The following is a 13,577-nucleotide window of genomic DNA, read 5'->3' as shown; positions in this document are numbered from 1 at the left end:
ACCGACAGCGAGGGACGTCGTGGTCTGGGCCTAAACAGGCAACGCAGTAAGAATGAAAATCTCTGTGAGGTATTTACTTTCCACAGGCAAGACAATTGTTAACTTTTTCTGACATTGGTTAGAGCAAGAAAAAAGGATCCCCAACAGGGTACATAACTTTAAAAGACTTCAGGTTTGAAACTCGAAAAACAGAAATTTCAGGTAGCTGCCGACTGGCACTTGCAAACTGCTTCGGGCTCCCGCGCGGCAAGAAAAGCTGATGTAATAGCGTCGGCTGCAAGTTTTATACCCCTGACATCAGGGATGAGGCGACAGCATCCAATGCAGAAATCCCAAGACTCTGGTATTCGGGCCGACCGAGGGCTACATGCAGGCAGATAACCCTAGTGTGATGACTGCAACAGTGAAACATGAAGAACATTTTCGAATGAGACAGACACATGGTCTGATCTCACCAGGGAAGAACTTACTGTGGGAGTGGTGCAGCAGTCACCCATGATGGTGAGAACCAAGTCCAGAATGTTATCTCCCTTTGTGGGGGATGAGATGAGCTCATCTACTGCGTTAGAACTGTTGGATGAGTGTTTTAGTGCAGGAATAGTTCATCCAGTCTATGGTAGGGTAGTTGAAGTCACCAAGGATCAAGGTGTTAGGGAGTAACTTGACAAAGTCAAGTAGGTCCAGGTAGGAGGGGTGGGTGTCCTGAGTCATGTACAGCTGGCTATAACTTGGATAGGTGTCTTGCCAACTGTCACTTGCACCTGGAGTAGTTCTAGTGCATCATGCTGGCAAACCAGTCTGGAGGGTGTGCTTGTCTTTAATGAAGATAGAGACTCCACCACCCTTAGTCTTCCCAACTTCATTTTGGGATCGGAATGAGGTATAGCCTGGTAAGGCAGGGGTGGTCTGCAGCCTTGAACCAAGTTTCCGTGACTGCACAGATGTCGGCATCTTCCAGTGTGAGGAGAGCCTCCAGTGAATGCATTTTCAGGTTAAGGCTACTAGCGTTAAGCAGCATGACCTTCAGTTTGCTTTTTGACAGATCTTGACATCCATTTCAGTTTCAACTAGGCTTAGGCGCTTATTTGAGTGAAGGTATGCAGGTAAAGGCTTTCTGGGGAAATCAACAGAAGACAGCTTCAAAAAAATGAAGCTGCTTTTATGGAGGGCCAAGCTAACAGGCTGCCATTACGTAGTGGGATTGTGCTCGCACAGCTACAAGAGTATGTGCGGTACTTTTGAAATACAGACACTAGGTTAATATACAAACAATGATCCAAAATAGAGGATACAGGTAAATATTAGTGTAGCGATACAGAAAGTGTACAGACCCCTGTTAAAATGCCAGGTTTTTGTGATATAAAAAATGAGACCACAATAAATCACTTCAAAACTTTTCCCACCTTTAATGTGACCTATAACCTGTACAATTCAATTGAAAAACAAATCTGTTAGGGGGAAAAATATAAAAAAATAAAAAATGTACAATAAGCTGGTTGCATAAGTGTGCACACCCTTAAACTAATACTTTGTTGAAGCACCTTTTGATTTAATTACAGCATTCAGTCTTCTTGGGTACACACCTTCCATCAATTAAAGAGACTCTGACAAACCCAAAATAAAGTTCAGATGTCCTAGTAGGATTTTCCAGACATTTATTCAGTTGCCTGCTACAGCAAAAAGGTACAGTTTTGTACCTACCATAAATGTAGATGTTCGAGTGTTCACACTGCTGCAGTCATCACACTTGGGTTATCCTGCCATCAGGCAGTCCCGCAGTCAGCCAGAGTTCCAAAGTCTTGGTCCGGCATCGGTTGCTGTCGCTTCTTCCCTGACGTCAGAGCGCCAGGGGTATATAAGAGGCATCCGACGCCATTTTCTTCAGTTTTTCTTGCCCCAGATGTCAGGTGCCCCCAAGTAGGTAGGCAATACATATTGCTAATAAAACATATAAAAGGAATACCTTCAGTTACAAGCAAATACACCACAAAGGTTGTACAGGATAGAAAGGTATAGAAAAGTTCAGCTAGGTCAGAGGGGATGGAGGGAGGGTAACCTGGACTGCAGCAGTGTGAATACTCGAACATCTACATTTATGGTAGGTACAAAACTGTACTATGTTCATCGTGTTACACTGCTGCAGTCATCACACTTGGGTTGAATCCCAAAGCTAAGGATGGGCGGTGGAACTAAACAGGGTTTGGAGAAGCTAGTAGGCCCTGCAGAACTGCAGTGGCAAAGCCAGCTCTGGTTTTAGAGTATAGAGGTAAGTGATAGTGCTTGGTGAAGGTGTGCACTGAACTCCAAGATGCAGCCTCCAAAATATCCTTGGTTGGAACCCCTCTGAGGAAGGCTGTTGATGTTGCTGTAGCCCTAGTGGAATGGGGCCTAATGTTACCAGGTACAGGTTTCCCATGGTGTGTGTAGCAGAAACGGATACAATGTCCTATCCATTTTGAAATGGTCTGTTTTGAGATAGCCTTTCCTTGTGATCCTGCAGCATAGGATACAAAGAGCTGATCAGATTTTCTGAAAGCCTTAGTTTTATCCAAGTAGTAACGTAATTGCCTGTGAATGTCCAAAGAGTGTAGGAGCCTTTCCCCTTTGTTCTGGGGGTTTGGATAAAAGGTGGGGAAATTAATGGTTTGGTTTAGGGCCATACTGTATACCACCTTTGGCATAAAAGAAGGGTTAGTTCATAAAGCGACTCTGTCTTGATGAAAAATGATGAAAGGCTCCACTGCCATTAAGGCCTGTAGCTCTGAGACTCTTCGTGCTGACGTTATTGCTAGCAGCAGGGCAGTTTTCCATGATAGAAACTGTAAATCAGCTGTAAAAGCTGGTTCAAAGGGCTGTAGTGTAAGTTTTTCCAAAACAAAGTTGAGATCCCAAGTTGGTGTTGGTGCTCTCCGGGGCGGTCTTATGTTCTTAGCCCCTCTGAGGTACTGTCTTAGTAATGGATGTGAAAATATAGGAGGATCTGTGTTGTATTGAGCTGAAATAGCTGAGGCATGGATCTTAATAGATGAAAAGGAAAGTCCTTTGTGCAACATCTCAGTTAAATATTGTAGAATCTGAGGAATATTTGGGACAAGGGGATTTTGGCCTTTAGCCTGGTTCCAGGTGCAGAATTTTTTCCATTTGTCTGAATAGGCTTTCCTGGTGCTGGGCCTCCTGGCCTCCAGAATGACATCCATAACAGCTTTAGAGAGAAGTGTTGACTGGTTGTTTAGGTAATTTGCCATGCAGCCAGATTTAAAGTCTTGAGCTGGCTGTGTAGAATCTGATTGTTTTGCTGAGTGAGCAGGTGAGGAATTTGAGGTAAAATCCATGGTGGGCCTTGAGCCATGTTCCTTAGTATTGGATACCAGTGTTGGTGTGGCCAGTCTGGAGCAATGAGTATCATTTGCGGCCTCTCTCATCTGGCTTTCAGCAACACCTTTGCCAGAAGAGGCAGTGGAGGAAAGGCATACACTGTTAATGTTTTCCAACTGAATGAGAGGGCGTCCACTTTCCAAGCTAGTGTGTGGTATGTCCTTGTGCAAAATTTCCGTAGTTGGTAGTTTTGGGGGGAGGCAAACAGATCTATGTCTGGGCTCCCCCATTTGTGAGTTATCATTGCGAATACTTGTGGATCTAGTTTCCACTCATGAGGATCTATGATGATTCTGCTTAGATCGTCTGCCAATGTGTTTTTCTTTCCTGGCAGGAATTGTGCTTGTAGTTGAACTTGGTAGGTCAGTGCTGTGTTTCACAAGGTCATTGCTTGCCTGCATAGGGGGTAGGAATGTGTGCCCCATTGCTTGTTTATGTACCACATCACTGTGGTGATGTCTGTCTTTATTAGGAGTTGTCCTGGATGTAGGAGGTCCTTGAAAGCTGTTAGGGCATTTTGTACAGCTAGCATCTCTTTTTGATTGATATGTAGATGCCTTTGATCTGCAGACCATTTGCCCTGAATACACTGTCCTGCCATGTGTGCTCCCCCAGGCATAATCCGATGCATCTGTTGTTGTAGTTTGCCTGGCTGTGGGTAAGGTAAAAGGCTGACCCTTGTTGAGGTGACATGCCTGAGCCCACCATAGAAACTCCTGTTGAAGGCAGGGAATGAGTGGTATTATTGTTTCCAAGCTGTGGCTGTGTTGAGTCCATACGCTTTTCGGGTACCATTGTAATTTCCTCATATACAGTTTTGCATATGGTATTAGTAGTATGCAAGATGCCATGAATCCCAAGGCCTGCAGAATTTTTTCTTGCAGGGAGTTGGGTCTTTGTTGCCATCATTTTGAAGTATTGAGTCAGTTGTCCTTGCTTGTCTGGCGTGAGATAAGCCATCTGGGCCGTTGTATTTAAGCTGGCACCCAGGAATATTATGTTTTGTGAGGGCACTAGTTTTGACTTCTTTTCGTTTACTGTGTACCCTAGGCAACTTAATAGGTTTTTGTCAAATGCCAGATGCTTTAAAAGAATGTCCTTGCTTTCTGTTTGAATAAGGCAGTCGTCCAGGTATGGATATATTTGAATTCCTCTTTGTCTGCAGTATGCAATTACTGGTGCCAGGCATTTTGTGAAGACCCTGGGTGCAGTAGATAAGCCAAAGGGCAGTGCAAAGAATTGGTAATGGGTTGAACCTGTTATAAATCCAGAGGTATCTTCTGCAATTTTGTCTGATAGGGACATGCAGGTATGCCTCCTTGAGGTCCAATGTTACTAGCCAAGCCTTCTTGCCCAGCATGGGAAGAAGTTGCTGTAGTGTTAGCATCTTGAATTTGGGTACTTCCAGATATGTGTTTAGAATTGAGAGGTCCAGAATGGGTCTCCAGGCTTTGTCCTTTCAGGGAACTAGAAAGAGTCTTGAGTAAAATCCTTGTCCTTGCTCCTGTGTAGGAACCTGTTGAATGGCTCATGTCCATGAGAGCTGTAATTTGTTTTTGAGCCTCTGCCCATTGATTTGGTGGCAGGCTTGGCATTCCTTTTATCCTTGGTAAAGTGTGAAAGTGGAATCTGTATCCTTGAGATACAATATTTAGGACCCATTTGTCTTTTGTGATGATGTGCCAGTTGTCTGCAAAAAGTGCTAGTTTTCCTCCCAAGGGAGCTGCCAAGAGGGATTTGCTTGGCAGTCTGAGGGGTAAGTTATTGTGTTTGTCTTCTGATAGTTTGAGACCTGTCTTTTCCTCCTTTCTGGGTTGTGGCACCCCATTGTCGAGGCTTGTAAGAGCCTTGTGACTGACCTCTGCCCCTTGGGCGTCTGTATTTGCCCCTCTGTGGTCTGTCAGAAGCTGGAAAGGACCAGTTTTTGGTTGGCCAATTTCTGCTGAAACGAGGGGGTTGAACCTGTAAAAAATCCTTGACCATCTGCATAGATTTTGCCTTATCCTCCATTTTCTTTAAAACCTCTTCTGCTTTTACACCAAATAAAACATCCTGCTGTAAAGGTGCATCCAATAACTTTGCTTTAACATGATCAGGTAAAGTTTGTTCTTTTAACCAAGCATGCCTACTTATGACAGACCCTGTCACTGCTGCTCTACAAGAAGCTTCCAATGAATCAAATCCACATTGCAAAGTATGTTTTCCCACTTGTTCAGCTGCATGCAACAAATCTTGCATTTCCTTGTAATCAGGCTGCTCTGTATGTGTGATCATTTTTTGTTTTAATTGAGACATCAAATATTGTTGATATTTCAGCATGTGAAACTGGCAATTTAAGGCCCTCATAGCTAGAGTAGCTGAGGTATATACTTTCTTTCCCCATCTGTCTAGTGCACTAGAATCCCTTTCAGAAGGTACAGGATTTTTAGCAATAGAGGCCTTAACCCCTTTGGGACACTGGGAAATGGTTTCTGGGTCAGCAACAGGGCTTTTATATAGGAATTTGTGTGAGTCATGGACTCTGTAGTATCTGTCTGGTTTGGCTGGTGCAGGAGGTAGTGAATCTGGGTTAAGGCTAGATTCTGAATAAACATCATCCACAATGTCTAACATGGGTGGAATAGCAAGTGGTCTGTGCTGGGGTAGTAAAAGGAACTCTCTGAGCCTTTTCTTAGAATCAGAGTAATCCTGGCCTTCCCAGTGGAAATATTCCCTCATGGTATGTAAAGTTTCCCCAAAAGAGTAGTCTTCTGGGGAAGATGCTGAAGGAATAGACTCTTCAGCATCAGAGTCTTCATAAGGGGAAAAGAGTATTCCTGTTCCTCAGAAGAATCTGAGGAAATTGAAACCTGGTCAGAGGAAGCGTAGTCCTCCCCCTGTCTAGGTCTTTTATCAGGAGGGGGATGAGAACCCCTGATTAGGGTAATTAAGTCTTCAGCCATCTTAAGCATCTGTTTCTTGGGCATGGGGCCTTGTACTGGAGACTGCTGTACAGTCTTCTTTGCTTTTAAAGGAGTTTCCAGCTTTGCATAGGATTTAATAGTGAGTGTAGTCGGTCTGAAGACACCTTCTGCAACTGAAGGCGTTTCAACTGCACCAGAATCTCCTTCAGCCATGGAGTCGGAAGGGCCTAAAGATAAAGGTTGTGGAGGCCTAGCAATCTCCGCTTGGGAATCAGATGCCGCCTGGGGTTCTAAATCAGCGGTCGTCAGGGGCTGCGTAGGCGCCTCACTGAAAACCGGAGAACCGGCGACTGGCCTAGCAGAGGCCTCGGAGTCTGGTTTGGGTCTCGGCTGCCTGTCCTTATCTTTGCGTTTTTTATGCATTCCGGTCGTCGGTTGCTCCGACGGCATGGTATAATTAAATTTCCTATCAAAATAATTTCGGGCGAAATCAAACCAACGTTTAATAGTTCGTTTGTTAAAATTAGCACAAAACCGACAAAATGTGACGTCGTGGTCTGGGCCTAGGGAAGGAATACAATAAGAATGAAAGTCCTTATGAGGTATTTGCTTCCCACAAGAAATGCAATTGTTAACTTTTTCTGACATCGGACTGAGGCAAGAAAAGGTTCCCCAATGGGGTACTTAGCTTTATTGAAGACTTCGGTCTGAAATTCGATTTGAAAATCTCAGGAGTCGGCCGACCGGCACTTGCGAACTGCTTCTGCTTCGGGCACCGCGCGGCAAGAAAGACTGAAGAAAATGGCGTCGGATGCCTCCTATATACCCCTGGTGCACTGATGTCAGGGAAGAAGCGACAGCAACCGACGCCGGACCAAGACTTTGGAACTCTGGCCGACTGCGGGACCGCCTGACAGCAGGATAACCCAAGTGTGATGACTGCAGCAGTGTAACACGATGAACATCCATGGTTTGCAGAGAATTTACAAAGCATCAAAGGGATCTCATTGTTGAAAGGTATCAGTCAGGAGAAGGGGGTCAGAAGAGAGTGATGAGTAGGGAGAGGGGGGAGTGGAAGCAGGTGTTCGAGAAAAAGCTTAAAGGAGTTTAAAGGGGCAGAGGAATAGGAAACAAGTTTTAGAAGAAACAGTTTAAAGGGGCAGTGGGGGGAAACAAATGTTAGAAGAAATAGATGAAAGGAAAGGGGATAATAAAGTGGTGAAGTTTTACAATGAAAAAATATAAGTGGCGCTTGCAGTTAGGTTTATCAGTGAGAAAAGTGTTGAGTGGAGAAACTAGGCGAGTAAAGCCAGATGTTGATAATGTATGAAGTGAACCCTTGGTTTAGAAAAGAGAGGACAGAGGCAGCAAAGCCTTGGCCTTTAGCACACATTCCTGAAGTGAGTTAGGTGCCAAAGAGATACAGAGACTAGGGAGAGAGATGCATACTCAGTGGCGGGTGGAAGAAAGGTGGTGGTGGTGATGGGGGTTAGTGAACCGAGAAATATGTGTGCACGCCACAGCCAAGATTAATTTGCACAAAAACAAAAGCTTTTAACACCAGGTGAGGAAGAAGCAACTGGGACATGTACATAAAGCTTATGATGTTTTTTCTCTATTTTTGTTGGTTTCCTCCTGTCCTTGGCTAGACAGCAATCCTTGTGTTGCTTTGAGGGGAAGTAGACAGAATGTCAGACAGGTATACTCAGGGTAGGGTAGGGTGGGGTTGGGGTTGAGGTAATTTTTCCATGTAGTTGACTAATAAAGCTTATGATGGTGTTTTTCTATTTTTGTTGGTTTCCTCCCATTCTTGGCTAGACAGCAATCCTTGTATCACTTTGAGGGTCAGTAGACAGAATGTCAGCCAGGTATATTCAGGGTAGGGTGGGGTGGGGGTTGAGGTCACTTTTCCATGTAGTTGACTAATAAAGCTTATGATGGTGTTTTTATATTTTTTTCGTTTCCTTCCGTCCTTGGCTAGACAGCAATCCTTGCATCACTTTAAAGGTCAGTAGATAGAATGTCAGCCAGGTATATTCAGGGTGGTGGTGGTGGTGGTGGTGGGGGGGGGGTCACTTTTCTATGTAGTCAACTACTGTCAGGCACACAGTTTCTTGGAGGGCCAGAGGCTTTGTTGGGACCAGAGACAGAGAAAGTTTAAAAGCAAATAGATAAATAGATTATTGTAGTTATGGCATCAGACAGACAGTATACATGTCTATTAGCAAGGCAGAAATGCATTTCTGTATGCATTACTTATTTCACTGTCCTAACAATCAAACCTCAAGAGGCATGCAACGAAGGTGGGCATAAGACAAAGGTGATAAGAATCAATGTCTGTGAAACCACAGGTCAGACATACTACTGTTTAATACTCACTGGTGTTGCCTGCAAGCAGGTAGGGGGTTCTGGTCAGTCTATGTCTGACAACAGGATGAAGTATACTATTACGTATGTGACTTCTTCAGAGTCAAAGGTGGTGTACCCCTCTCAGACGGGGCTCATCCACTAGGACAGTATGTGTATGAAAAGAAGCTAAAATTTCTGTTTGTTGTATTTTTAGAAACACAACAAAGACAACATACATTTTGACTTTCATTTTTTTTAATTATAATTTTACTTAATGCAAATGTCTTCAGTCGGTGCAAAACAGTCATGTACCTTTTTACTCACATGGAACAAATATATAAATCATAAAACCATAAATATATATTTTACTTTTGTCACATAAGAAATAAAACCACTATTTACTTGCCCATGAAACTGATGTTTTCCAGCATCGAAAATGCTACTTCAGATAAAAAAAAATACACTGGGACATTATGACTAACTTGGCACTCAGAAATCAATGCACAGCTATTCTACTACCTCTACACTTAAAGCACATTATAACTATGGACTACAACTGAATATCCAGATTGACTTTCCCAAAACAAAAAAAATATATACTGGAAAATATCAAACTTTTTCAGAGATAAATACACAGGAGCAGCCTTCAACAATACGCCTATATGTCCATCTGAAACTGCCCGGCTGTCAATTACATTACAGAAAGATTTCATTATGTCTAATGGTAAAATGTTTGCTCATGGTGAAGAAATACAGCCCATACACAGAATATGCCTTCCTGGCAATGTCTTTGCATCAGACATAAAACCAAAAATCATTAAGTATTTCATCATGCAAGGCAACATTTCTTTTACTACATATAAAGAGAGACCTGAAGTCCTTTGTACTGGCAAAAGGTGTGCTGCCATAAAACTTGGGCTTGAGATGTAATGCAATCCTTGGGAATGAGTGAATTTTTGAGCCCAGTCACTAAGACAACTGGAAAACCACAGCATAAAAGGAGGGTAGTACAGCCAGACAGGGATATGTCTACTTACTACTTTTAGGCAACATACAGAACACTTTGGGCAAACATTTATGACCCCCCCAGAAAGCCCAGCCAATACCGCATCAAATCCAGCCCCAGGTGCAAAAAGGCTGAACAAGCCTTGTCTAGCTAGTACATAACAGGGAAAGCAGTTTAATAATGATATGCAAAGCATCATAAACTTTCATGTTCTTAAACAAGTGAAACATACTACAGTCAGATGTGTGGAAAAATGGACTCAAGCATGAATACATATTTCATATTTAATCTTCAAAAGAAACAAACACTGCAGTTACACCAATCTGAAGAGAATTTCTTAACTATTCCACAGGACTATACCTTTCCAAGAATTTGTCTCTTACACAGTTAAATCATAGTAATCTAAAATTTCTTCCAGGCAACAACAACCACTAGATATCCTGTGTCCTTTATTCACATACATGCAAATGCTCATTTTTAAATAGCACTGCTAATAAACTCTGAAGGAATGGAGACAACAGTTTTTTGATGCAAATAACTCCCGCATAAAAAAATTAATTACTTTCACAATGAACTGTAAAAATATCAGCTTGGCTACAAACGTGATTTCTAACACTGAAAGCATAACACTGTGTGACCTACCTGAATGGGGCCTACAGAAAGTAGTAGGCTTTTCAGCTGGGAATCAGTAGTTGATGACGAAATGCCTTCAATCGACACTACATTTGACTCTGTGTTGCATTCAACTACTCGTAGATTCTGTTTGTTCGACATCAAGCGCCCACGGCCTATCTGACCCTCTAATGCTCTGCCTCTCCCCTGTATAATGGCCTGCAGTAAGGAAAAGTCGTATAGCAATTCAATCCATGCTATGCCTCTGGCACAAGCCGATGATATTTTTCCAACTACTACTGTAAATTTTCTGCATCTCCCTACATTTACTAGTCTGTAATATTTAGTAATAATTTATAAATTATTTTTGATTTAGTAACATTTATAATGCTAGACTCATTTCAGATGTACGTGGCTTACTGTTTATTTTTCAGAAGTATTACCACAAAAACACATTATGACAATACAATAATCTTGTAAGTATAGTAAACAGAAACAGAAAGAATAGTTGTGTAAAATCTTACCATAACCATAGATGTCCTTCTCTTCCATGTTGCAGTATTTTTACTGTGGGATCCTCCGCCTCATGCGACCCGAACGTTGGCTCCTATGCAAAAGCTTAAGCTTGATTGCTGCCAGGTGCGTGGGACATCACACACGGGGCTATAAACCAGGGGCCTTAAATGTTACGTCTGCGCGCATAGACCTCAGAACTGACTACCTAGTCAGAGAGTGGACTATGTACTACAATTATGCCATCTAGACAGGGTAAATGTAGTGAAGGGGGATAGGTGGGTGGGAAGGAATACTGCAACATAGAAGGACATTTACGTTTATGGTAAGATTTTACACAACTATTCTATGTCCTTCTATTCCTTCGGCTTTTCCCAGTTAGGGGTCGCCACAGCGGATCACCTGTCTGCTCATGATTGGCAGTGGAGTTTTACGGTGTCGAGTTGCCAGTTGCAGTATTCTTACTGTGGATGAGTAGCACAGCTCAAGTAGGAGGAAGGGTGGTGGAAGAAGCTGCAGATTCCAGGAATCCATGAAGGACTGCCCTTGTAAATCCTACTCGCTCTGGAGACATGGTCCAATTTGTAATGTTTGGTGAAGGTATGCACAGAGGACCACATGGCTGCCTCAAGAATGGTAGTTGTGTCCAGGCCTTCGAGGAAGGTCCCAGAAGAAGCCACAGCTCTTGTAGAGTGTGCCTTGACCCCATGAGGTAAGTGTTTGCTGTGGTAGGAATAACAGAAGGATAGTTTGTTTGGATACCGCCTTGTCCAGGGCCCTGGGGTGGGAGGATACAAAGAGCTGGTTGGAATTTCTGATAGCTTTGATTTTGTCCAAATAGAACCTTAATTGTCTGTGGACATCAAGGGAGTGGAGTGTTCTCTCACTGTCATTCTGTGGGGAAGGAAAAAAGGTGGGTAAGTGAATAGACTGATTGAGGGACAGCTCATTGACCACTTTGGGCATGAAGGAGGGATTGGTGTGCAGGGTCACCCTATCTTTGTGGAAGATTGTGTTGTTGGCTAGGGATGCCATTAGTGCTTGTAATTCTGAAACCCTTCTGGCTGAGGTAAGAGCTACTAATAGGACAGTTTTCCATGTGCACATCCAGAGAGAAGCAGAGCTAGCTGGTTCAAAGAGAGAAATTCTGAGTTTTTCTAGTACACAGTTTAGGTCCCAAGGTGGAGGAATACGTTTCTTTGGTGGCCTAAGGTGGAGAACCCCTTTTAAGAATAGTTTGACATCCAGTCTGGAAAGTAGAGGTGGGTCCAGAGGTAAGCAAGCAGAAATGGCAGATAAGTGGACCTTCACTGATGAACATGAAAGGTCTGATTTTATGAGTTCACACACACAGGCTAAGACTAGAGGAACATCCTCTTGGAAGGGGTCCTTTTGTCTTTGGAGACACCATTTGGAGAGCCTTTTCCATTTGTAAACACAGGACCTCCTGGTATTGGGTTTCCTGGCCTCTTACAGGACAGACAGCATGTCCTCTGTGTAGTGGTATCTGAAGGGGATCAAAAGTTTATCACCAAGAGGGTTAAGTAGAGCATTTCCAGGTGGGGTTGAATGAGAGATCCCTTCTGTTGTGTGAGCAGGTCCACCTTGTGAGGCAATATGTGGTGACTGCCCTTGGGAGGAGATTGAAGAAGGGGGAACTGATGCTGCATTGGCTAATAGGGAGTCACCAGCAAGACTCTTGGCTTGTCCCTCCTGATTTTAGGAGGACTTTCTGAATGAGTGGGAAGGGAAGGGAAGGAAGGCATAAAGGAACATTTCCTTCCAACAGATGGGAAAGGCGTCCACTCTCCAAGCTAGTGGGGAAGGATCCTTGGGAGGAGAAAAGCTGCAATTGTCTGTTCTGGGGGGAGGCAAACAGATCTATTTGAGGTGTGCTCCATTGGTGGACAATGTCTAAGAATAAGAAGTTATGTACCTACCATAACGTTCCATGTTAGTTGTCTTCTTCTCACCTTCTTTCTTGCTGGATGGGTTCGCAGCCGATCCTCTGCTCTGACTCGGCCTTCTACTAAAGCTCGAGAGCTACTTACCAGCTCGAGGCCTCCCCATATCCCACAATGCTAGGCGTCAAGATACCCAGATCTCATTTGGCAGAGCTAACACCATGGAAAAAAACAAATTTTTGGAGACCCCTGTCCAAACTACAAGGTTTACCTACAGTGCTAAAAACAGAGGAGGACATAACCTATAAAAGAGTCAACCAGAGGAAGAAGGCCTCAAAAGGGATTCTTCTCGGTCTGTCCAGGCTAGGGGGATGGAGGGTGGGACGCAAGAAAGAAGGTGAGAAGAAGACAATTAACATGGAACGTTATGGTAGGTACATAACTTCTTAATGTTAAGTTGTCTATCTTGACTTCATTCTTGCTGGATGGGACAGCGTCCCTAGCACCTTAGCCCTGGGTGGCTCATCGGAACAGACTCTTGAGCACAGTGGAACCAAAATCAGCTCGACTCCTGGAGGCCATATCCAACTTGTAATGTGAAATGAAAGTATGAGGAGTGGCCCATGTGGCTGCAGCACAAATAGATTCCATTGGTAGTCTTGCTTGAAAAGCTACCGACGTAGCTAATGCTCTGGTGGAATGAGCTTTTGGTTTTGTAGGGAGTTCTTTATGTCTCAGTTATAAGTAATAATAGAAGCCAACCACCTGGATAAGGTTACTTTAGAAACTGGCAGGCCCTGCTTGCCCTCAGCATAGGACAGGAAGAGTTGGTCCGATTTTCTTGTTTGTTTAGTCCTATCCAAATAAAAACGCAATTGCCTGTGAACGTCCAATTGGTGCAACTTTTGTTCAGCT

At 43.6% G+C, this 13,577-nt stretch overlaps 1 protein-coding gene across 1 annotated transcript in view; it reads right to left on the bottom strand.

The window, feature by feature from the left end:
• RBM33 (RNA binding motif protein 33) overlaps positions 1-13,577 on the bottom strand; it is a 1,894,586-nt gene that overhangs the window by 250,388 nt on the left and 1,630,621 nt on the right. The window contains exon 17 of the mRNA XM_044064784.1: positions 10,276-10,464. Coding sequence (XP_043920719.1) covers positions 10,276-10,464 — 189 coding nt within the window. The remainder of the gene's footprint in view (positions 1-10,275; positions 10,465-13,577) is intronic.

The sequence above is a fragment of the Protopterus annectens genome, chromosome 3.part0 (genome assembly GCF_019279795.1).
Source record: "Protopterus annectens isolate FY-2018-M chromosome 3.part0, PAN1.0, whole genome shotgun sequence".
NCBI classification, from domain to species: domain Eukaryota; kingdom Metazoa; phylum Chordata; order Ceratodontiformes; family Protopteridae; genus Protopterus; species Protopterus annectens.
Note: the sequence above shows the minus strand (reverse complement) of the source record. Positions and strands in the feature narration are given on the sequence as shown.